At 39.5% G+C, this 25,504-nt stretch overlaps 1 protein-coding gene across 8 annotated transcripts in view; it reads right to left on the bottom strand.

Moving 5' to 3' along the window:
* Nucleotides 1–1,192: 1,192 nt before the first annotated feature.
* XYLB (xylulokinase) overlaps nucleotides 1,193–25,504 on the bottom strand; it is a 225,140-nt gene continuing 200,828 nt past the window's right edge. Inside the window, exons 16-20 of one of the 8 annotated variants that reach the window (XR_013485843.1) lie at nucleotides 17,422–17,480; nucleotides 12,502–12,589; nucleotides 9,806–9,899; nucleotides 8,912–8,966; nucleotides 2,467–2,512 (exon numbers count right to left, since the gene is read on the bottom strand). Coding sequence is in view for 3 of the 8 variants with exons in the window: in XM_078152255.1 (XP_078008381.1) it covers nucleotides 2,435–2,512; nucleotides 9,806–9,887; nucleotides 12,480–12,589; nucleotides 17,422–17,480 (329 nt within the window). In the remaining 5 variants the exon portion in view is untranslated. Of the gene's footprint in view, nucleotides 2,513–4,604; nucleotides 7,804–8,911; nucleotides 8,967–9,805; nucleotides 9,900–12,479; nucleotides 12,590–17,421; nucleotides 17,481–25,504 lie in introns of those variants that run through there. The other 7 variants (XM_078152255.1, XR_013485841.1, XR_013485844.1 and 4 more) reach the window with 7 other exon arrangements.

The raw sequence follows: 25,504 nt of genomic DNA, 5'->3' as shown, positions 1-25,504 counted from the left end.
TGAAGCAAGAGGCCAGACCAATGAAATCCAGGGCTAGGCAAAACAACAACATTTTAAAAAAAATTTCAGTGCCTCAATGGGATCATATTTTCTAAAGCTATGAGGAAACTTAGAGGCTTTGGCCAACCCACCCAGGTGCAGGGAGATGGGGAAATCAGGCCACTGTAGCAAGAAGTAATGTTACAGTCAACATTCAAACTCCGATGGTAGGATTGGAAATTTAAACTGAAGTCTCTTTGACACCAGGTCTGACTACAAACTTAGTGCTCTTATCATTGTATCATGGATGCACCATCAAATTAAAAAAACCCAACATTTCTGTTCAGTGCAAGGACAAATGCTTAATTCTTAATCATGACTAGAAAAAACCCTGCCAATTCTGCTGGTTTTCTTAAACATGAACACTTTGGGTTGAGTCTCGAGAAAAGGAAAAATCCATTGATCACCTTGGTTTCTGGGTAGCTTCCGCATGAGAATTAGAACTGAAAGGAATCTTAGAGGTCTAGAAAATTTTAGATAACTCACCCTTTTTTGTGTCATGGATCCCTTTGGCAGTCTGGTGAAGCCAAGGAACCCCTTCTCAGATAATATTTTTAAATGCATGAAATACATATGATGAAAAAGGAAACCAATTATATTGAGATAGTTACCAAAATACATTTTTAAAAGCAAGTTCATGGACACCAGCTTAAGAATCCCTGACCTAATACAAGCTGCCTCATTTTATAGAACAGGCAGATACTGATTATTTCTTTTGTGTTCATTACGACTTTGAAGGCTGTGGTGTCCAACACCCAAAAGCAAGGAAGCCTGAGGCACAGCTCTGGCCTTGGCATAATGGCCTATCCCTGTCCAAGTGAACCATGCTTGGTTCTCAAATAATCTAGCTCAGAGAGGGTGAGTGATTTGCCCAAGACCATATAGTACAGAGAAGCAGTGCCAGTATTCAAACCCAGGCACCCTGGTTCTAGAATCAATACTTTCTCCACTACACTACAATACATCTTTGGTGGGTAGGTGATTCACAAAATTACAAGTTCACTCACTAATGTCCTTTCTAAAATGGTATCTTATAGCATCACAGAATGTTAGAGCTGACACAGATCTTAAATATCATCTAGGTCAATGGTGTCAAACTCAAATAGAAATGGATTCCTCTGGGTACTTATTGACTTAGAAAACCACAAATTAATATGATCAATATGATATTGTATTTTTATTTATTTTGTTAAACATTTCCCAATTACATCTTAGTCTGGTTGTAGGGCACTCAGAGTTTTGCTAGCCCCTTGGAGTTTGACACTTTGATTTAGGCCAACCCCTTCTACATATTTTTACAGATGAAGAAACTAGACTTAAAAGAGAAGATACCTTGATCAAGGTAACATGGTATTAAATAGCAGAGCTAGGATTCAAATCCAAGACTTTTGACTCCAAAATCTAGTAGTCTTTTCACCACAAAACAATAGACGCATCCAAGTCCCTACTGACAAGTTCCTGCCTTGTACCAGTTTCCCAGTGACTTTACCTGCCTAGCACTTCCTACCCTGCTCTGTCTCTCAAAGATGAGCTCCTTAATCTCTCTTGCTATGACTTTCCTGATGCTGTTTATTGGGCCCTTCATCCCATTATCTGCTGTTGGAACCTTCACTGGCTGCCTGTACCAATGACTGATCTGACCCTTATTTGTGATAACTGCTAAGACCCAGATTTTGAACAGGACATGACGTGGTAGTTAGAACAGAGTAAGGAAGACCTGGGTTCAAGTCCTGTCTCATACTTCCTAGTTGAGTCTTAGTTTCTTCATCTACAGAATGGACATAATAATACTTTTCATACCCACTTTACTGTGAAGCTCAAATGAGATATGAAGTGTTATGTAAACTTAAAAGGGTTGTATATGTAGGTCATTATTATTTTTATTTTGCTTTCAATTCATTTTTGTAAGCCCTTAATGAGTGCTCAGGCTTGAAAGTACATGGAATAGAAGTGATATGCATGTTCCACCTAACTTTGTAAACCACTTTGGCAAAAGCTCAGGTGAAACCATGTTACAGTTCCTCACTTTATCAGGGAGTTTAGTTAAAATCTATTAACGATGTTTTTGTGAGACATTGGTCAGGGAAACCTTATACTTAGAATCTGATCCCTTTCTTCAAGGTGATTACAGTCTAGCTGGAAAACAAGATTCATCAGTGAAATAGACAACAGGTGATGGCAGTGCACAATCAGGTTTGCTGTAGGAGGGCTCAGCGTAGACCAGTGATGAAAGGCAGCTTCCTGGAGAAGGAGACTGTTGAATTGGACCCCGATTCATTATGCTTGATTAACCAGAGGATGAAACAGGAGCAATCACAGGAAATTTCAAAACATGTTGATTCCTCTTTTCAACATTCATGGCAATTCTGGGGCAGCCTCTTAGAACCCTGACTTTTCAGTTGGGTGGTGCATGAGACTGCAGGACAATTTGCTGCTCCAACTCAGCATACCTCTTGAGGAGTGGCCCATAGACCTGAAACAAGAACAAATCAACTGAGAATTTGGAGAGTTGTCATGTTTGGTAGGGTGGAGAACTACCCACAGTCTTGGCTTGCACAACTTCTTATGGCCCATTTAAATGATTTTAAAAGTTACATCCTAGCAAAAATGGATTTGAGAGGCATCATGGTGTAGTACATACAGAAATGTCATCATGGAAGGAAACACTTACCTTTCAAGTCCTACCTTTGACACATATTGGCCATATGACCCTCTCTAAGTTGTATAGCCACATTGATAGAGAGAGTTCTTCCTTGGGAATTCCCTAGACAGATGAAATTGCAGCTTCTTGTTGTTGAAGATGGATTTATACCTACAAGTCCTTTAATGCAAAGCAAAGTACTGCTAAGAAGGTGATGTAATGTGGTATGATGGTGAGATGATTTGACTTGGAGTCAAAGAACCTGAGTTCAAAGCTAGACCCTGCTACTTCCTATGTGACCTTGAAGTGAAAGTGAAATGAAAAAAGAAAATGAAAGTCACTCCTCCCTTTCTTTGGGCTTCTTACCTCATTTGATTTTCACATAACCTAGCGACCTTTTTTTTTTTGCAATTGGGGTTAAGTGACTTGCCCAAGGTCACACAGCTACTAAGTGTCAAGTGTTTGGTCTGATGCTAGATTTGAACTCAGATCCTCCTGACATCAGGGCTGCTGCTCTATCTACTGTGCCACCTGGTCACATTTTTCAAAAATGAGAGTTTAATCACCAAGGTAGACATTGAACTGTGGTGAGCTCAGACACTAGATCTTGGTTGGTTTCTGATGGAAGGAAGCGTCTATCCCTGGTGTAGCCCTGGATTAAGACACTGATAACAGGCCCTAGATTGTCTTTATGAAATGTTGTAGCTGAAAAAAGTCATGATTGGTAATGAGTCTTTTTATACTTAGCTGGGCTAATCCTTGGACTTCACATGTATATAGTGTCTTGCCAGGAGATACTCACTAAGTCTTTCATTAGTGTCAGCTGTGTTTCTGGAAGAACAATCAGCTGCTTAAGAATACAGATAATGTTTTATACCATTCATTTTTTTTCTTCTTAGAATTCTTTTGATAGTGGGTGATCAACAAGTGGACTTATAACTCCTCTTAAAGCTCAGCTTAGGTAATACTGCTTCCATGAGGCCTTTCCCAGTCCTTCTCAGTTGTTAGGGCTCCCTTAGAAATTACTTTTTTTAAAAAAATGCATGTTATGAATATTTTGTGTTTTTACATATCTACATTTCCCACTGTATTTCTCCCCCATTTCTTTCCAGAGCACCATCTCCTACAATAGAGAGCTTTAAAAAGGAAGAAAAGAAAGCTCACCAAGATTAACCAACATATTGAAAAAGTCTGATGTTATATCCAGTGCTCCATACTCTTGATTCACAGGAAGCACATATCTCTTCTTTGGGGCCAAGCTTAGTCATTACAATTATGCAACATTTAGTTTTGATTGTTTTTTGTTGTTGTTCTTTTCATTTCCATTGTTGTGGTCATCGTGTGTGTGTGTGTGTGTGTGTGTGTGTGTGTGTGTGTGTGTGTGTGTGTGTATTCCTGGTTTGGCTTCCTTCACTTTGCATCAGTTCCCATATGTCTTCCCAGCTTCTCTGTATTTACCATTTTCATCATTTCTTACAGCGCAGTATTATCCCATTAATGTATCACAAGTTGTTTAGTTATTCCACAATGGATGAACATCTGTTGTTTCCTTTGTTACTAAAAAAAGTGTTGCTTTAAATGTTTTGGTATATATGGGGTCTTTCTTTTGTTATTGACTTCTTTACCCCTTGAATTACTTTGTAAGTGTGTATATTTGTTTATTTCTCTTTGTACACGTCGTATCCTCCCAGTAGACTATAAGCTTTTTGAGAACAAGGACTATTTTGTTTTTGTCACTGTATTGCCAGCACTTACTACAGTAAATAATACGTAGCAGGTGTTTAAAAAATGTTTGTTGAATTGAATGAACTATGTGCCCAGCACATAAGAGGTATTTGGTTTCTCTACTTACAAGAGAGGTAGAACATTCAGTCATGACCCTTGGGGAGTTGACAGGATCAAATGAGATAACGGATGTGGAAAATTGTTAGGTACTATGCAAATTTAATATAGGACTTCAAAGACTTCAATTGATTTCCTCAGCACGAGTTCTCTTTCCACTTATACAGACTGCAACTCCTCTTCCAAGACTTAGTAGATAGCTTAATAGATTGTTACAGCCAAACACATGATGGACATAATTTCCCAATTGTTACCACTACCAAAGAACTAGCTATGTTCCATCAGTGACCGCCACCCTCAACCATGTTGAAGGCATATCAGTTTCTTGTGGTTTCCCCTTCATTATAAACTGGAACCAAGGACTTTCACTGACCAAATGGACAACTGGGGTCTATGTTTGTAGAATTATGACCCTCTGTGCTCTGGGGATGGGTCTCAGGTTGGACAGGGTAACCATCACTTGGTAGTATTTGTAGTTGGAGTTTGGTGAGAATAAGGTGGAACCTATGAGCTAAAATGGAGTTCAGGAATCACAAAATCATAGTTCTAGAGCTGAAAGGAACTACAAAAGTCACCTAGTCTAGCTCCCTCATTTATTGGTGGATGAGGAAACTGAGGCACAGAGACATTAAGTGACTTGACCAAGGCCACAAAATTAATGTCAGGGATGGAATTTGAACCTAAACCCACCATTTCCTTAAACAGCATGGTAATGCTACATGGGACAGCAGAATGAGCACTGGGCTTGAGATGAGAATGTCTGATTCAAATCATAACTCTACCAGTGTGACCTTGGGAAATCTCACCTTCTCTGAATTTCAGTGTTCTCATGTATAAAATTAGGACAATAATACTAATATTATTCATATGATAATAATATTATTCAAATAGGGTAATAATATTAAGGTTATTCATATAATTCATACAAATTTTAACGTGTATTATTCATTTATAAAATCGAGGGTTTGGACTAGATGACCTATGAGGTCCTCTCTCGCTCTCTACCTATGAACCCTGGGATCTCCATTTACCCTGTCATCTTTTGTCCCTTTGTCATATGAATGGTGGAGTATTTGATGAATTATATATTTTTTCTACTTCTGAATGGTTAGTAATGGTGACCATATGGCCTAAGTACCTTGGCACACAGGTATGGGCATCTGACAGAGGGGCTAGCTGTTAATTACCACATTTCCTAATCCTAGGACTCTCACACACAAATTCTACCTGGGTATATGAATGAGGTAAGAATGACTGTTATAACAACACACAGTAATAATAATGCATAGCATCTTTACTCCTGCTGGGAGTATATGTGGCATTATTTGGGATCAGATTCTTAGTCCTAAATGAAATGAAAATACTGTTTAGATGCTAAAAATCCCAATTATGCTAAAGAAATGCAAAAATGCATTTTCCCTGATGGCCTTGGCCAAACTGGCTGAAAAATCTTAAAAACAGAAAACCCCAATTATCCCCTTGGGACATTAGCCAGTTATTAGACAATCTACTGCAACTTATTAAGGGGATAAAATGATATTAATAGGTGTGCGGATAGAATATTGTTCTTGAATTTCTCATGGCCTATTTCACTGACTACAGCTTAAATGCCTTCTCCTAAGTGAATTCCTGAGGCAATTATTATGATTCCTTTCCTACAAATAATGTCTAAAGGAAGAAAGAACATGCAATGTTACATACAACTCCAAAATGTAAATTCCCTCTATCATCCTAAAAACTAATAGGTTTGACCCAGGGATAGTCATCAAAGTCATTATCACAGCGTGAAACCTGCTCATGTCTGAAAGGTCTTTACGCTTGTGTTTGGCCTCACTCTACCAGCAAGCCTTGCTGGGTCAAAGCTATAGGCTAGACACGAGCTTCAGTAACTGTCTTATGAGACTAGCACTTCCCTACCGGGAGATGACAAATTCCACAAAATCACAACAAACTCTGGTCTTCTTCTGTCTCCATGGTTATTTGCTCTGGGAAGGAACATACCAAACCCATGTTAAATGGGTTTTTTAAATGAATTATACCACTAATTGGTAAACAGATGTATAAGTGGCCTGTGGGCTCTGTCCTCTGAGGAAAGGACTTTGGGAGATAACAGGAGACAGAGAAGAGATTCTTAACCTTTTAGTATGTCCTGGGCCTCTTTGGCAGTCTGATAAAGTCTATGGACCTCTTCTCAGAATGGAGGCAGCTAGTGGTAAGTGATAGAGTGTTGGGCCTAGACCCAAGTTCAAATGCAGCCTTAGATACCTGCTAGCTGTGTGACCCTGGGCAAGTCACTTACAGTTTCCTCAACTGTAAAATGGTGAAAATAATAATAGCACCTACCTTGCAGAATTGTTATGAGGATCAAGGATGATATTTGTTTAAAAAAATGCTTAGCATAGTATGTGGCAAATGGAAGGTCCTATATAAATGCTTACTCCCTTTCAGTAAGGTTTTTAAATGACTGAAATAAAATACATAGGGTTACAGAGAAACTAATTGTATTGTCAATATAATTTAAAACACAAATGCACAGACCCCAATTTAAGAACTATTAAAGTTGCCTATGGGCCAACCTTCACTAATGCTTCATAGACTTGGGTTCATCTTCATGGGTGCTATTTGCAGTAAATATACCCCACACTCATGACTTAAGTCTTCACTCCACTGTGAAGGGGAAGGCCTCTAAAGTCAACTCAGGCCTGAATTCTTAATTATCATTGCATTAATAGAAACCCAGGCAAGCTACAACACAGAATCAGCAAATGCATTCAGTTGAAACAGAAAAGAAAATGAGAAGTAAAAAAGAGAAAGAACAAAACATTAGCACCCCTCTTAGCAACCACTCCTCCACAGCTTGCTTCACTTATGCCCCTCAGCTCAGTCTGAGAAGAAAGTTTCTTCCACTCCAGGCACCCCCTGCAAACGGGGTGGGGGGAGGATCACCGTCTTGGCCATCTTCCACACCTGCTGTGGGTAGTTTTGCTTCTGTGGTCCTCTGTAACCTTGACACCTGGCAGGCAAAGCCTAGCACCTTCTTCATCTTGGCTAGCTTATCCTCAAGAAACTCAGCTGATGGCCTGCTCATCAAGTTGATACTTGGCCTCATTTTTGGGAAGCTCTATGACCCAGCATCTTTTGCCATCCCCATCCCTCAGTGGCTCCATTTCCATGTTTTCTCCCATTCCCTTGCCATGACAACATTCCCTCATTGATCATCCTCTCTTCATGGAAATTTGAAGCCGTAGCCCTCTGATATCAGGTATGACTTCTTGGGGTTCCTGTGATCATGTAAGAAAGCAGTGTAAGATACAGAACCTCAAAGTAGGAACCACGAACAATGTAGTTTCTAATAGGATGATCTTGAGCTTATACTTTCCATTAGAAAATATAACTTTCCCCTTGTCTGATCCTTTTAACACTATGACCTTGGGCAAAGCACTTCGCATCTCTAGTCCTCAGTTTCCTCTTCTATAAAAAGGGGGAAATAATCATGAGGGACAATATGGTATAGTTGATGAGGTCCTGGAGTTCAGGTCAAGAAGATTTTGGTTCATTTCTCACCTTTGACACTTAATAGCTGTGGGACCTTGAGGGAGTCACTATCTGGGCCTCAGTTTCCCCTTATGTAAATTGAGGGACTTGTATTTGATGAGTTTAAAGGTCCTTTTCATCCCCAAGTCAATGATTCTATGATTCCTGCCCTGCCCAAATCATAGGGTTGTTCTGAGAATGAAATGAGATAATGGATGTGAGCACCTTGTGAACTGTAAAATGCTATACAAATGTGAGAGACTGTTATTATGATCTTTTGTAACTGGATTTTACTCCATATCATGGTCAGATGTGATTATCTCAGGATAATCCTATTTCCTCTTATGCCTCTTTGCTTAATTAGCCAAGAAGCCAAGCATTTCGGTTTATAATAAATTATTAACATAGGGCTGAATCTGAAAATCTGAATGCAGCAGCTGTAGCATCTCATTGTCTGTTCACATGTTCTTCTGAGGTCTCCAAGTTGTTGGGGTTTTTTTTCATGCTGGCTGATTTGGATTAGCTTGGGGAGAGAAGCCATTCCAGGAGAGAAGAACGATCAATGCTTCACTGAGACTATTGAGGCTGCTCGACAAGGTACCGGGCTACAAGTAAAATTGTGTTCCAACCCTTTTTGTTTTTGAATCCCCAACATCTACCACAGTGCCTTGCGCACAGTAGGGACTCAATAAAGATTTGCTCAGTAGAATTCAATAGAATCATCCACCCCTAAGACTGTAGACCAATCCCCTCTCTTTACTTTGCTTCAGTTTCTTCATCTGTAAAATATATAGTAGAAATGCACAGGTTTTGAAGTCAGAAAACCTGGATTCAAATTCTGTCTCTGCCACTTACTCCCTGTGTGACCTTGGGCAAGTCACTTATCCTTTCTTGGCCTCAGTTTCCTCATCTGTAAAAAAAAAGAAGGGTACCTAGATGATTTGTAAAGTCCCTTCTGCTCTAGATTTATGCTCTTGAACTTTACATAGCATTTAACATTTAACAAAGTGCTTTTACCTATGTTAACTCTTTTGATCCCCTAAATGACTTAGCAAGACAAAGAAGGCAGGTGTTCCCTCCATTTTACTGATGAGGAAACTGAGTCTCATAAGGATGACGTGATGACTTGCCCAAGATCATGCACCAAGTAAATCCAGGATTAAAACTCATCATTGTGACTCCCAGGCCAGTGCTGGTTCTGCCTGCCTCCTGCTGTCTCATGTGAACGTGGGATATGAATGCATTTTATGAGGACAGAATAAGCATGAATCTATGATGATCTTAGAAATCCTTTGAGAAAAAAACACTGTGTGTATAAATAAGTACCAGGCACAATGACAGATGGTTCATTTAAAGGAAGCTCCCAGTAGAGAGTGGCTGTTTTGAACGGATCAGCCTCTTCTAAAGATTCAAGGAAGGAAGGAGAATTAGCCTAAGGAGCTCTGGGCCTGCTCACCACACAGAGTGAGTGTAGGAGTAAATCCTTGAAGTGGCCAGTGAGGGGAAGAGGGCAAGCTCCTGGAGAGTTCCTTGTCTTCACGTCCAACGGAGACAGAAAAGGCTCATTTCACAATTATTTCTTAGGCAATGTGACCTCTGAGCCTTCTTGGAACGGGGCTCATTATTTCAGAAATGCAAGCCCAGCTCTTACTGGGTTTGACACACGATATGCTTAACTAGCTCTAGTTACAAAGTAATCTGGAAATGGCTCCACTCCCCCTCCTCCCCATCCCTACCAGATGTGCTCACCTGAGCTGCTCCAGCAGTTGGTGTGGCCGCTAATCTGGGCTCCGGAGCTGATTTCATGATATCAGCAAAGGAAACATTTCCCCTACTGCAAGGCCTGGAAGGATAAATCATATTTTGGACTAAAAGGCTAAAATATTGAGAATTGGTTCCAGAAAAAGAATGAGGAGGGCTGGTCACTAAGAAAAGATGAGAGCTTGTCCCTGAGGAGGCATGAGAAATTATCCTTGAGGAAAGATGAAGATGAGGGAAATGAGGAGGAATGAAGGATAATCCCAAGGAGATATGATCGATGAATGGTCCCTAAGGAGAGAGGAGGGATGGCCCTTGGAATTAAAACTACATTCCCTGTACCTGGAATGCCTTGTCTCTATCCCCTCACTCATATAGACTCACTGAAATGCCACTTATCTTCCAACCTTAGCTTAAATGCCATATTCACCATGAGCTCCCGATCTCCTCACCCATTAGTGATCTCATTCTCATCTATGCTTCTTATTCACTTACCATATTCTGTTTCATTGTAGTTACTTATGTATATGTACCATCTGTTGTACTAGATTGTAAGCCCATGAGTGCCAAGAGTATGTATTTGTAGCAGTCATGTTCTTAAACACATTAAGTGCTTAATAAATAGTTCTTGAATTGAAGGATGGACCTCATGAAACAAAACTAAACAAAAATAAAACAAAATTTTAAGATTTTGTGATTCCATTACTTTATTGGAAGATATAGATGGTCTATTGTTCCTCTGTTGTGATAGAGCAGCCCACAAAAAGACTAGAAAATGGCAGCAGCCACATTCTTTTTTTTTTTTTAGGCAATTGGGATTAAGTGACTTGCCCAGGGTCACATAGCTAGTACATGTCAAGTGTTTGGTCTGAGGCCAGATTTGAATTCAGGTCCTCCTGACTTCAGGGCCGGTGTTCTATCCACTGTGCCACTTAGCTGCCCCTAATAGCCATATTCTAATGGGATGTAGGAAGTAGGCAACAGAATTAAGCTTAACTCTGAATTTGTATTGAAAACATGGAAGTACAAAGATGTCGGCTCAGTTATATCAGATGGCTACATCTACATAATCTTCCGGAAGAGGCCAGAGAAGGAAGGGGAAGTGCCTGACCTAAAGAGTTACCACATCCATGTCTATACCCCACAAGAGAAGAGACCAGAGAAGAAGGTAAGAGAGGCTGGCTTTTCAGGGACAATGGCTTAGCTATGGGAAGACATTGAATTCAGTAGAATATGAGGGTGCCTGAATGGAATTCAACTGTTAAGATTTAATGAGAGGGCTCTAGCCATTAAACTGTTCTATGCTTGGCAGCAGGAAAACAGCCATAACTTCCTTTCCTTCCTGTGCTTCTTTTTTTATTTCACAGAAGCTGGTGAAGGAAGAAAAGGGGATGGTAGAAAAACAAGGTGATGGAGAGATGGGGTTACATCAGGACAAGATCCTAAAAAAAGAATCAGGAATTCTTTTTAGCAAAGGGATAGGGAGGTCAGTGACTTTACCCTTCCCGTTCTTGTATTATGCTACTGTTCCTGTCAGAACCCCAGGGTTGGATTCCTTTCTTTGGCCCCTAAGGTATAGCAGTTTAAGTTATAGGTCCTTAAAGTTAAAACTCATCTAATGAAGAGGCAGAGAGGGCTTTCCCACTCTTCCCATACAGGAACACCTCAGCTCCCCAAGGGACATGGGCATTTACTATGGAGTCCCCAGTTAGGCTAGAGGATATGACTTGACTGCCTGATATGAACACATAAAGCCTCAGGGAGGGTAGAGTATAGTAGAGAAGGAATGAGAATTCTTGGCCATATAAGGACTAAGCTTAGTATAAAATGGATAAGGTTCTTTTGCTAACCAAGCATTCCACCTAGAAGGTGGATTCTACTGAGTAGGTCAAGGGCTCTGAGGATAAAAGCCCATCCTCACCAAAGATTTTGCTACTGTCTTCACGTTCACCTATCTGTTCTGAATGTCCCACTGGACTGGCAACCTGATGATTGAGAGTTCTTTTCTCATCAAAGCCTACTCTTCTCACTCTCTCCAGCACTTTTCCTTCCCATTCTTGGGATAGGGGTGAGACAGTGTTCAGTACTTGTCAATACTCACCTGCTTTTCTAGTTCAAAGGGAGCAAAGCAGTGGATGTTCAAGAACAGAAGAACTCTTACTCAATGAGAAGAAGGGTGGTGAAACCAACATTCCCCAAGAAGTAGACGGTTATGTTATCAGAAATACAATATGTGGCAGTCTTCATTCATTCATTCAACAAACATTTGCTAACTTCCTACTATCTTAGCCCAGCGCTCAGTACAAAGCAGGTGCTTAATAAATGTTTTTTGATTGATTTACTGGTCAATCAACATCAAAGGGCTAGACACTTTGGAGGATGTGAAGATGAATAAGGCGTAATTCCAGCTTTCAAAGAACTTGCAACCTAGCATAGAAGATGAGACATGTACACAAATAGCTATGAAACAAGGAGATTGACAAAGTTTTATAGGGTCTCCAAGGAGGAAGGGATAACTTCCACCTAGGGTGATCAAAGAAAGCTTCATGGAGAAGATGGCACATGAACTGGGCCTTGAAGGATGGGGAAAAGGATGTCATTTTTAAAAGAATGACTAGCACAAGGAAAAGCACTAAACAGCAGGACCATGAATCTCATTTGGTGCCCATATTTACCAATAATCTTACCATGAATTGCTCTATAAGCACATCCCAAACAAGCTGAATTGGCAGTTTCAATAGTGTACACTGGGGCATTGAAAACATCAGACAAAACCTGTGGGAGAACATGAAGTTTCCATTATCTTACAGTGAGTCATTTCCATTAGTGAGAATTGGCATTTCCAGTTCTCATTCTCTTAGCTCCCTTTCCACAGGGCCCTGGCCTTCTGGTTTCAAACACATTCAAATTTCCATCTCGAAAACATTTTCACTGGATGCCATTGCTTCTTGGAGCCATTGTCTGGTCTCTATTCTTTTTTTTTTTCGCTTTTCAACTTCTCATCAGTGTGGTTTACCCTGGCTGCCTCCACTTTTGATTCTAATTTAATTCAATTCAATGAATATTTATTAAATACTTACTACATTTAGGGCAGTGTGCTAAAAACTGGGATAACAAACATGAAGAATTACATCGTCAGGACCCTCCAGGAGCTTACATTAAATATAATGTGAGTATGGTGGTAGTGGCACGTGGACACATAAGCACAATATAAGGCTGAATGTTATAAAGGCAAAGGAGAGATCCAGAAAAGTTTTTTTTTAACACTTCAGGAAAGACTTATTATTTTTAGGGGGAACAAGGAAGACTTGGAATAAGAGGCAGCATCTAAGCTAGGTATTAATGAAAGAAGAGGATTTATACAGATATAGATGAAGATGGAGTACCTGTAGGTATATAGTGGATTTGAAGGTATCTTCAAATATCTGAAGGATTATCATGAGAAAAAAGAGAAGTCGTATCTGCAGAGGCCAGAATTTTCCAAAACTGGAAAAGATTGATGTAATGGCTCTCTACCGCTGAAGGCGTTTAAAAAAGGACAGATAAGCTATTTGTCAGGGACACTATTGTGGGGATTCCTGCACTGGAGGAGAGGTTTCACTTCAGTTCAAACATTTTAAAATGGCATTTATTAAGGGAAAGGCATTGGGCTATGTGCTTTGAAATCAAAAAGCAAATGAGAAAATCTCTGTCCTAGAGATAGTGTAGATAAGATATGGACCTAAATATAAGACAAATTGGAATATTTCAAGTGCAAAGGAGAAGTCCAAACAGAGTGTCTGGAAGATTCTGAGGGACAGACAACTTTCAACTGGTATGAGCAGGACTGGCTTCCTGGGAGAGGCAACACAATTTTGGTCTTAAAGGAAAGAAAGGATTTCAATGGGTATAGATAGGGGAAAGTTCAATCCAGGAGTGGCGGACAAAAAACTAAGGCATGAAAATGAAGGAGAAAGGTAAAAGTAGTCCCATTTGGCTGAAATGTAGCATCCATGAAAGTGAGTAGTAGTAGAAAGGTAAGTTGGAGTCCCATTGTGAGAGACCTAGAATTTCAGAATTTACTATGTAGACCATGGGGGTCATTGAAGGTCTTGAGGAAGTGAATGGGTAGATCAGAGCTGTGCATTAGGATGATTACTTCAGTAGCAGTGAGAAGGATGGATTGGAAAAGGGAAAGGATTGGAGGCAGGATGTCAGCTAGGGAATGATTACAACAGTTTAGGCGTGAGAAGATGAAGGCCTGAACTAGGGTAGTAGCAGGGACAATGGAAAGAAGGGGGGAGATATAAAAGATCTTGCAGAGGTAGACACGTCAGGACTCAGTAACAGTGAAGGAGAGAGAAAAGAGACCAGGATAATCCAGCTGTTGAGCCTTGTGTGATTGGGAAGATAACTGCACTATCAATAGAAATAGAGGAAGTTAGAGGGAGGGTGTTAGCCCTCTTAAAAACAAAAAGTGAGTACCACAGGTAGGGATAGTAGGTCCTGCTGTCAGCTCTAAGGAAGGGGGAAAGCAAGAGCCATATTATTGTGCTGCTGTAGAGCTATGGTGTTCAAAATTGTGATGGTGTAAGAAAGAAGAGCTAGCCTGGTAAAAAAAAAAATGACCTCTATGCCAATAGGTGATTTGGATGGCTCCAAGAGCAGAGAGTAGGACTTAGCTGAGCATCTGGGGCATACAAAAGGAGCTGAGGTGTTATCTGGGTTTCCCAAGGAAAAAAATTCCCTCATGTGGCTATGTTTCACTTTGATTAATAAGAATAGCTAACATGTATATAGCACCTACTATGTTCCAGGCACTGTGCTAAGTACTTTACAAATATTCCCTCAATTCATCCTTACAACAGCTTTGGGAGGTATTGTTTTCCCCTTTTTGGAGATGAGGAAACTGAGGCAAATAGAGGTTAAGTGACTTGCCCAGTGTTACATAGTAAGTTTCTGGGGCCAGATTTGAACTTAGGTCTTCTTGCTTCCAAGCACAATGATCTATCCATCTCACCACCTAGGTAGTAGTGGGGTATGTGTGTGTGTGTGTGTGTGTGTGTGTGTGTGTGTGTGTGTGTGTGTGTGTGTAAGTGTTTCCTTGCCTGGTCGTATGGTATCTTATGACAGTAAGTGGTACTGACTTTGTATGCAAAGCGATCAGTATTCAGCAATTTACTAACAAAAAAAACCCAACAACAATTAAGTAATAATAATAACAATACCTTTCAAAAAGAGCTTTGAAGGTTGCAAAGCATTTTACATGTGGTAAATCATTTTATCCTCTCAAACTTGGGAGGTAAGTTCTATTATCTCTATTTTGCAGAGAAGGAAACTGAGGCAGACAAAGTTTAGATGATTTGTCCAGGATCACACAGCTAATAAGAGTCCAAGACCACATTTGAACTCTGGTCTTTCAACATTCTATGTATTGTGCTACATAGTTCACTTTCTACTCATTGTAAGGCAGGCTGTTGGTAAAGGCTGAGTTTATGACAAGAAGGCATTTTTAGAGGCTGCATTTCCAAGGAAGCTATGTGGTACAGTGGATACTGTGCCTCATTTGTAGTAAAGAAGACCTGGGTACAAATCCTGCTTCAGATACTTACTAGCTGTGTGAAGTCACTTAATTTCTCTCAGTTTCCTCAACAGTAAAATGGGAATAATGATAGAATAAGATAATATTTGAAAGTGCTCTGTAAACTTTAAAGCTCTTTAGAAATGTTAGCAGTTCTGTTTTCCATCTTAGCTATTATTATTATTACCTTTTTATCTTTATCATTATTAGCTATATTATTATCCCTTAGTTGTTAGCACTCATTGCTTCCTGCTCAAATTCTCACGTAGATCTTTCTCTGTTTACATGTTGTATCTTCCCAGTGGAATGTAAACTCTTTGAGGTCATGGGCAGTATTTCATTTCATTTTTGCATCCCTCAAAGGTAACACGATATAGTGAATAGAGAGCTGATCTCTGAATCAGGAAGACCTAGGATTAAGTCATACCATTCACAGAGACTAACTGTATGACCCTGACTTTCACTTTACCTCTCAATGCTTCAGATACGTTCCTAATCTACAAACTGCCGAGAGAATTCAGGTCTGCATCCACAGAGAGGGTTTTCTCACAGGTAATTCCTTATATCAGTGAAATCACAAGTGTGGGCGTGCATGCACACACACACACACACACACGTTCCTAGATACCCAACGCATAGTAGGCATTTAATAAATCATTGTTAGATAGAAATGGAGGGTCTCCTCAAGTACCCTAAGGTATGTTCTCAGATCCCACGTGCGACAGAGAGGCAGATTTGGCAGGGAGCAGGATGAATTCCATTTTGGATCTGCTGAGTCTGAGGTGTCTGAAAGAATAGGGCCAGTTGGCTTCCCATGACCACACTGGGGGTAGAAGGACCAGCTTGCAGATAAAAGCTTCACTTGGCTCAGCCAATATAGAGCACAATAAAAGCTCTTTTCATAAACACTAGCCAGCTGCTTTGATCCAGTTGCTTGAAACCATGTTCCCGCCTTATCTCTCTGCCAAATCAGGACTTCTGCAGTACGCTCAGACTCCATTTTCAGTGACTGCCCTAGTTTTCCCCACAAATGTTGATATTCATTTTCATATAGACTCCACCCAATTTTCTCTCTCCAGTTTCAGACTAACCAAGATTGACATAAGACCCCACCTTACACTTCTACGAGTCCCAAAATCTCTGTAAGAAAACTATAGGCCTACCGCCATCACTGGAATCCCAGTCTACACTTCTGGCCAGTGTTCCTCAGAATCACTCCCAGGGAGCTTATGGCTGTTTCTGTGCTAATCTTTGGCCACAAAAGGCAATAAACTCTAAGCTCATGCATGCTCAGGATAATGCTGGCATGATGTTCAGATGGAGATGTCCAGCTAGCAACTGAAAATAAGGAAACATAGCTCAGGATTTCAGATACAAATTTGAAAGTTATTAATATACAGTCATGGGAATAAATGCAGTTGCCAAAGGAGAGGGCATAAATGGGGAAGAGAGCTGAGGTCAGAGTCTTAGATGATGTCCATATTTAGGAAGCAGGAGGAGGACAGAGAGCCAGCAGAAGCAGAGGAAAAGACAGAGAGACAAGGAAAGAATTAGAAGAATACAGTGTTATAGATGCTGAGGGAGGATAGAAGAGTGTTCAGAAAGGGGGGGGGCATCTAACCATGCTAAATGCTATGAAGAAGCCAAGAAAATACGATTGTAAAAAGGCCAGCAGATCTGGGAAGTTTGAGTAGTTTTGGTTGAATGAAGACGATGGAAGCCAGATCACAGGGGATTGAACAGTAAGGGGGTGTTGAAAAAAGGGAGTAGCAAGTGTAGGTTACTCTTCCTAGAAATTTGGCAATAAAGGAGAAAGGAGAGCTGGAGAAGTAACTCAGATCAAGGGAAGGGATTATTTTGTTTTATTTTGTTTTATTTTGTTTTAAGGACAGGAGAGGACTAAGAATTTTTGTAGCCTAGAGAGATCAGGCAACCCATGAGGTCCCTTCCAACTCTGAAACTCTATGGTTCTTTATTTCTACAATTTTGTGACAGAATCAGGGACTGAGCATGGACAGCATAGATAGTGGCTACTATCTATACTCACCTGTAAGATGTCTTTATTATGTGAAGCTCCTCCAGTAGCCAGAATCTTGGTACTTGGCACTGCAAAAGAAAAGAGTGAAGCTGAGATTGGTTTGATCAAGCTTGCTTATAACATGTCTGTTTGTTACAAGCTTATGGCTACAGATTGTCTTTCATCTTGTTTCCTTCTTATGGAAAGAGAAATAGAATTTCAAACCCTTTGGTTTTTTTCCCCAATCTTTTAACCTTTTTATTTAAAGTTTTGAGTTTCATATTCTATCCCTCTTTCCCTTCCTTTCCCCCTCCCTGAGATGGTAAATAATCAAATATAGATTATACATGTGAAATTATGTAAAACATTTCCATTTTAGTCATTTTGTACAGGAGATGTGAATAAAAGAAAAAAATGAAAGAAAGTGAAAAAAAGCATTCTTCAGTCAGTATTCAATCAATATCAGTTCTTTCTCTAGAGGTGGCTAGTATGATTCATCATTAGTCCTTTGGGATTATCTTGGATCATTGTATTTCTGAGAATAGCTAAGTCATTCACAGATCTTCATGGTACAATATTGCTGTTACTGTATATAATGTTCTCCTGGTTCTGTTTAGTTCCCTATGCATCAGTTCACGTAAGTCTTTTCCAGATTTTTCTGAAATCATCCTGCTTGTCATTTCTTATAGCACAATAATATTTCATTACAATAACATACCATAGCTCGTTTAGCCATTCCCCAATTGATAGGCATCCCTTTGATTTCCAATTCTTAGCCACCACAAAAAGAGCTGCTATAAATTTTTTTGTACAAATAGTACTTTTCCTTTTTTTGGATGTCATTGGGATATAGGCCTAACAGTGAAAATCTTTTGTTCTTAAGTCTTGACCCATATAAACCATAGTACAAGCTGGTTAAAAGGAGATGATAACTTTATCCTATTGTGTTCCGAAGACACGTGTTAACATAGATTGTGACATACCAATGAAAGGGATGGACAGGAAGGGAATGATAGCCAAGGTCTCTGATTCCTTCCTTAGCAAGGACTTCTTTATGAATCTCAATGCACAGCCTGCCCAATCAGACCCATCTTCATGAGTTTCCAAGAGTGCAGACTATAGTGACTCATAAGAACTTTCTAACAATGACAATAACACGGCAGGTTGTCCCAGGAAGCCAGGAACTCCCCATCACTGAAGGTACTTAAGTAAATTCTGGATTTCAGCCAGGCATTCTTGGCCTTTTTGTGTGTCATGGATCCCTTTAGGAGTCTGGTGAGATCTATGAACCAATTCTCAGAATAATGTTTTTAAATAATTGATAATTATTATGTAATAATAGTATAATAATAACAATGTGGCAATAATAAGTAATTGAAGGACACACTAAATTTCAGTTAGAGGCTAGTAAAAATGAAAGTATATATTTTCTCATCCAAGTTCAAGTCTAAGAACCCCTGAAATCTACCTTAAGATCATATTAAGAACCCATGATTTAAGCAGGCTACTGTCAGGGATGACAAAGAAAGGATTCCTGCTTTGGGTGGATGGTGGTTTCTAAATTCCCTCTCAACTCTGAGATTCTATGATTCTCCCTGTGAAGAATGTACTGAGAAAGAATAAATCAAAGTGTGACATGTTCATAAACTCAAAGCTAAAGGAGAATCTCCAAGGTCATCTAGTCCAAATCCTTCTCATTATACAGGTGAGGAAACTGAGTCCCAAATAAATGAAATAACTTGAACTTCAACCTCCTGATTCCAAATTCTGTGCTCTTTTCACTATTGTATAATCCTGGGCCAGATGCCTTGATACTTCAAAGTATCTTAATTCAGTTAAGGTCTCTAGGCCTCTCCTTTAGGCCCAGGAACCACAGCCTTGGGCATTCCACTCAATCTGACCAAAACCAAGAGCTTCTTGCCCCCAGAACATCCTGTCCTTTCAATGGGCTTAGGACTGATTTACTCTATTCTTCACTACACAATCTTAAATCAAACCTCAGCAACCAAGGCATCCTCTAAGATCACAGATATAATCCTCTGGCTTTTAAAGTCCTTCAAACCTGGCCCCTTTCTAGTCTTCTTGCATCTGTCTCTCTCTTCCATGTACCCTACAATTCAGCGACACTGGTCTTCTGGCTGTTGTTGCATATGACATTCTATTTCTGGATTCTTTGCATTTTCATTGGCTGTCTCCCATGCCTGGAATTCTGTCCCTCTTCCCTCTTCCTTTTTTTTTTTGTTGCTTTTTGGTGAGGCAATCAGTGTTCAGTGACTCCCCCAGGGTCACACAGCTAATAAGTGTCAAGTGTCTGAGGCTGGATTTGAACTCAGGTCCTCCTGACTCCAAGGCCAGAGCTCTATTCACTGAGCCACCTAGCTGCCCCTTCCCCTTCCTTTAAGACTCAGCTCTGACCCCATCACCTGCAGGAAGCCTTTCCTGGTTATCATCTTCCCTCTGCTAATATTGCCGTCTCTATGAGATTGCTTCTCATTTACCCTGTATGTATCTTGTATGGTGCATACTTGTTTACATGTCTGCCCTACTAGAATGTGACCTCCTGAACACAGGGGCCTTGTTTTGTTTTTGGCCTTTGTATGACCAGGAAAGCACGAAGTTTGGCACAGAGGAAGCTTAGTAAATGCTTGTTGCCTGACTTACCAACTGGTGAGCTTTGGGCTCTCTGCCTGAACATTTGTAGATAATCAAACTAGCTAATTAAGTAACTCTTACTTCTTCCAAACAGAAAGAAGGGATAATATTATACACCTAATAAAAATAGGCATAATAATACAAGAATCTTTCTACCTCAAAAATGCCCAATTTAACCCATGCTAGGGTTAAAACACTTTCTGTAGGAACATGTATGTCTCTGAAACTATAATAGTAGTCAGTGGGAAAGTATGATTCAGTACATACACATTTACTTTACAGATAGATGTTCAGGGATGTAGCAAATGCATAACACCAAATTATAGACTGCTACTAGATTTGTGGCTGCTTGAAGTCACAGATCTTCACTGTCTGAAGGTCCCATCACTAATGACAACTGCCTTCACTTAAACAGAGCTTCCATTTTTGTAACTGCTGATGGCACTCTAGCTTGTGTGTCTCTGTCTGTATGCCTATCTGCTGCTATGGTTTCTGGGCTAAGCACAGCTGCCTTGAGCCTGTAAAACCCTAAAGCATTTTTTGCCTTCTACCCTGTTGGTGGTTGCCCTTTGAGATCACCATAAAGCAGCTGCTTGGACTGTGAGGAATACCCCTAGTCAGAGACCCTTAATTCACAGGAAGTCAGATCAAAATAAGACACAGATCATCTCTGGGTTAGTAAATACCTAGTTCAGATTCTGGTTAGCTCTCCACAAACTATAAATATCTGAGCCCCAAGATGGGGATAGAGACATCTATCTCTTTTAGTCCCTGAGCAAATTTAGGCTTGATATCCCTGGCCACACCTTGATTTGTAAGAACTCTGGCTTCCCCCTTTTCCCAGCATCTGTTCCTTCCTTCCTTTCTTCCCTTTCTACCACATGCTACATAGATTGAGTCTGCTTTTCCTAGGGCTTACTCAGAAGGGAAAGAGAGGTAGGCAGATACAATGGGAAGAATGCTGGCCTTGGAAACAAAAGACCTGGACTTGAATCCTGGATCTGACATTTACTAGCTAGGCCAATCATTTAATTGCTATGTGCCTTGGTTTTCTCATATATCTCCATTTTTGCTTGAGGTCTGTGGTCCAGAAGAATTAGAATAATTCACAGCTTCACCAATAATTAGCATACCTTGTGCTTATTTTTTAATCATTTTTAATCATGACTGAATGTTCATAGAAAATTTGGATTTTAAATATACTATCATGTCATCTGCAAATAACAATGATATTTTGACTTCTTTACTTCCAATGTTAACCCCTAGAATGTGTTTTCCTTATCTTGTCAAAACTGCTATAATTTTCATCATATGTCAAATAAAAGCAATGATAATGGTCATCCTTGTTTTGTACCTGTTTTTAATGGGATTGCTTCTAATGTTTCTCCCTACATATTATGTTGACAATTGGCTCAAGGTAGAAATTTTTTTATTGTATTGAGTCCATGTCTATTCCTTGTTTTGGAAAGTTTTTTAAAAACTATTTTTATTATGAATTAGATATCAAAAAACACAAAGATATGGAATTATGCTGCCCCCCCAAAGTCCTTCAAATGTACATGCCCTCTGAGCCAGCAATATCACTTCTAGGCATAGACCCCAAAGGAATTAAAAAGAGAAAAAGTACTCAAATGTACATAAACATTTATAGCAGCACTTTTGTAATATCAATGGAAACTAAGCATAGGAAATGGCTGAGTGCATGATAAGAAATGATGAATATGACAGGTTTAGAGAAACATAGGAGAACTTGTATCAACAGATGCAGAGCGAAGTTAATAGAACCCAGAAATTTATATTGTGACTATAGTACTGTAAAGAGAAACAACTTTGAAAGACCAGTTTGACTTCAGAAGACTGATGACAGAATTTGTTTCCTACCTCCTGGCAAAGAGTTGATGGACTAAACATACAGAATGAGATATACATTTACAGATACAACCATTTTGTCATTGCTTAGGTATAAAAGCTTGTTAACATGGTTGGCTTCTATTTGGAGAGAAAGTATGTGGAAGTGGTGGATTGTGATAGGGATACAAAAAAAAGAGCAACAGTAAAACATTTTAAAAATAGAAGAGAACAGAAGGAAATTCAGAAAGGTGCACTTGCAAGCAGGGGAGTTTTATTATATCACAAAAGTTTAAAATACATGGAAAAAATAGACTATATAAGAAATTCACAATTTTTTTGTACAATCCCCTTTTCTGTTCTTTGTGTGCTGAATTGTGTGTTGACATGAACATCACAATAAAAAGATAATTTCAAAGTTTTCTAAAACAAAGACTATAGAGGGATTTTTCCTCAACACAATAAAAAAAATCTATCTTAAGCCAAGATCCAACATCATATTTAGTGTAGATATATTAGAGACAACCCCACTAAAACAATTCCTCTTCATGATAGTGCATTCCCTCAGAGATTATCTTCAATTTATCCTGTGTATATCTTGCTTGCAGATAGTTTTTCCACATTATCTCCTCTATCAGACTGTGAGTTCCTTTAGGGCATGGACTGATTTTGCCTTTCTTTGCATACTCAACAGCTAGCATAGTGACTAGCATATAGTAGCTGCTTAATAGATGCTTGTTGACAAGACAAGGATGCTCATTCTTACTGTTTTTATTTGATACAGTATCAGAAATTCTAGCAATTTTTGATAAGATAGAGAAAATATATTAGAGGAATTCATATTGTTTTCATTATTTTCAGATGATAGGATAGTGTATCTAGCAAATCCAAGCATCTTAACCAAAAGATGAACAGAAACAATAATAACCAACATTTATATAGTGCTTTAAAGCTTGAAGTGTTTGATCCTCACAATAATCCTAAAGGTAGATGCTGTTATTATCACCATATTATAGATGAGAAAACTAAGTCTGAGCAAGGTTAAGTGACTTGTCCAGGGTCACATAGCTAGTAAGGATCTAAGGTAGGGTTTAACTTCATGTCTTCTGGACTCTAGATCCAGTGCTCCACTCACTATGTCATGCTATCTATCCTAAATTAACGTGCAAAAATAATTATTTATTACTAATAAAGAGCAGGAGAGCATAATAAAAAAGAAACCCCATTTATAAAATCAAAACTATCAAATATTTGAGAATTTCCTCACTTAGCAATATAGAGGATCTTTTTAAGGACAAATATAAAACTATAATAATGCAGGACCTGAATAACTGGATAGGCAGTTAATGTTCACAAACAGGTTGGGAAAACACAATACTCTCCAAATTAATTTATATATTTGATAAACATTTATTAAGTACCTACCATGTGCTAGGCACTGTAATAAGTGCAATAGGCAAAAGATAGTCCCTGCCCTTAAGGAGCTTACAATCTAGTTGGGGAGCAAACATGAAAACAAATATATACAAGCAAGCCACATATGGGATAAGTAGGAAATAATTAAAAGAGGCAAAGCCTTAAGAATTAAGAGGGGTTAAGGAAGGCTTCCTGTGGAAGGTGGGATTTTAGTTGGGATTAGGGATGCTAGGAAGGTCAGAAGTCTGAGTGGGGAAGGGAGAGCATTCCAAGCATGGGGGTCAGCCAGAGAAAATGCCCAGAGCCAAGAGATGGAGTATCTGGTTTGTGAAACATCCAGGAGGCCATTATCACTAGATTGAAGAGCATGCATTGCAGAATAAGGTGTAAGAAGACTTGAAAGGTAGGAGGGAGTTAAGTTATGAAGGGATTTGAATGCCAAACACAGCACTTGGCATTTGAGTCTGAAGGTGATAGGAAGCCTCTGAAGACATTCAGTTAGAGGAGAGGTGGGAGGTATGACACAATCAGACCTGTGCTTTAGGAAAATCACTGTAGTGGCTGAATGGAGAATGGATTGTAGTGGAGAGAGACTTAAGGCAGGCAGCCCAATCAGCAGGCTATTACAATAATCCAGGCATCAGGTAATGAGGGCCTGCACTAGAATTTTGGTGGTGTCAGAGGAGAGAAGAGGGGGGGCATTTGAGAGGTGTTGCAAAGGTAAAATAGATAGGCCTTTGTAATAGCTTGGATATGTGTTTATAGGGAGAGGGGAGGATGGCAAGAGAGAGGAGTAAAGGATGAAACCTAGGTTGTGAGCCTGGAGGACTTGGAGGATGGTGGTGCCCTTTACAGTAATAGGGAATATGAATGGTGGGGGGGAGTGTTTAGGGAAAAAGATAATGAGTTCCATTCTAGTCATGAGTTAAGATGTCCACTGGACATCCAGTTTGAGATGTCTGAAAGGCACTTAATGAAATACCAATCAAAATCCTATGGGACTTCTTTATAGAACTACAAAAAAATCATAATGAAATTTATATGGAAAAATAAGTAGACAAGAATACTAAGGGTCAGATAGAGAAAATCTGGTGGAGGGGTCTTGCATGACCAAATTTTGAAGCATATTATAAAGTGATCATTACAAAAAATGTTTGGTACTATGTGAAATATAGAGAACTAGACCAGTGGAACATGACAGCTGTGGCATTTGTTTATCCTATATACATATTGTTTGTAGATAGTTGTTTGCATGTTATCTCCTCCATTATACTGTAAGCTCTATGAGGACAGAAACTGTCTTTTACCTTTCTTTATATCCTGGTGCTTAGTACAGTGTCTGGTACATAGCAAGTGGTTAATAAATGAGAGGTGACTGACTACCAGATATCTGACCAAATGGACAAGCCATTGGAAAAGAAAAACTGGGAAAGGATTGATTATTTCACAATATACTTAGGAAAATTGGACATCAATTTGTTGGAAAAGGGCCCACAGCCCACATACTGCACTCAATTCTGTACAGCTAAAATTCAGAACTCCTAAGTCAAGGGAAAAATACTGCAAACAGCCAGAAGGAAAGAATTTAAGTACTGTGGAAGCCACAGTCAAGATAACAGAAGATTTTGCAGCTATTATAAAGAAACAGAGACCTTGGAATATCATGTTCCAGAAAGAAAAGGTTCTAGGCTTACAACCAAGAATAAACCATCCAGTAAAACTGAGCATAATCATCACAGGGGAAAATGGTTCCTTAATGAAATAGAGGATGTTCATGCTTCCTGATGAAAAGACCAGAGCTGCATAGAAAGTCTGAGGTTTAAGCACATGAGTCAAGAGTAAAATAAGATAGGCATTATTAAGAAATAGAGGGAGTCTAATTACACAGAAGGTGTGGTTGTGATTGTATTATGTTTGGATGATCTAAAAGGAAGAATGGAAGGGTGGGGCACTGGGAAAGATGGGAAGGGAAAGGAAGAATGCAGAATATCATTTCACATAAATGTACTGTGCAAGGAAGGGTTCATATATCAGAGGCGACAGTTGGTGCTGGAGTAAGCAACACACGAACCTTACTCTCGTCTGAATTGATTTAAAGAGGGAAGAATGCAGGGCAGCTAGGTGTCTCAGTAGTTGAAGCACTGGCCCTGAAGTCAGAAGGACCTGAGTCTAAATTGGCCTCAAACGCTTACTTGAT

Source organism: Phascolarctos cinereus, unplaced genomic scaffold, assembly GCF_003287225.1.
Source record: "Phascolarctos cinereus isolate Bilbo 61053 unplaced genomic scaffold, phaCin_HiC Scaffold_4;HRSCAF=312, whole genome shotgun sequence".
Lineage (NCBI taxonomy): Eukaryota > Metazoa > Chordata > Mammalia > Diprotodontia > Phascolarctidae > Phascolarctos > Phascolarctos cinereus.
Note: the sequence above shows the minus strand (reverse complement) of the source record. Positions and strands in the feature narration are given on the sequence as shown.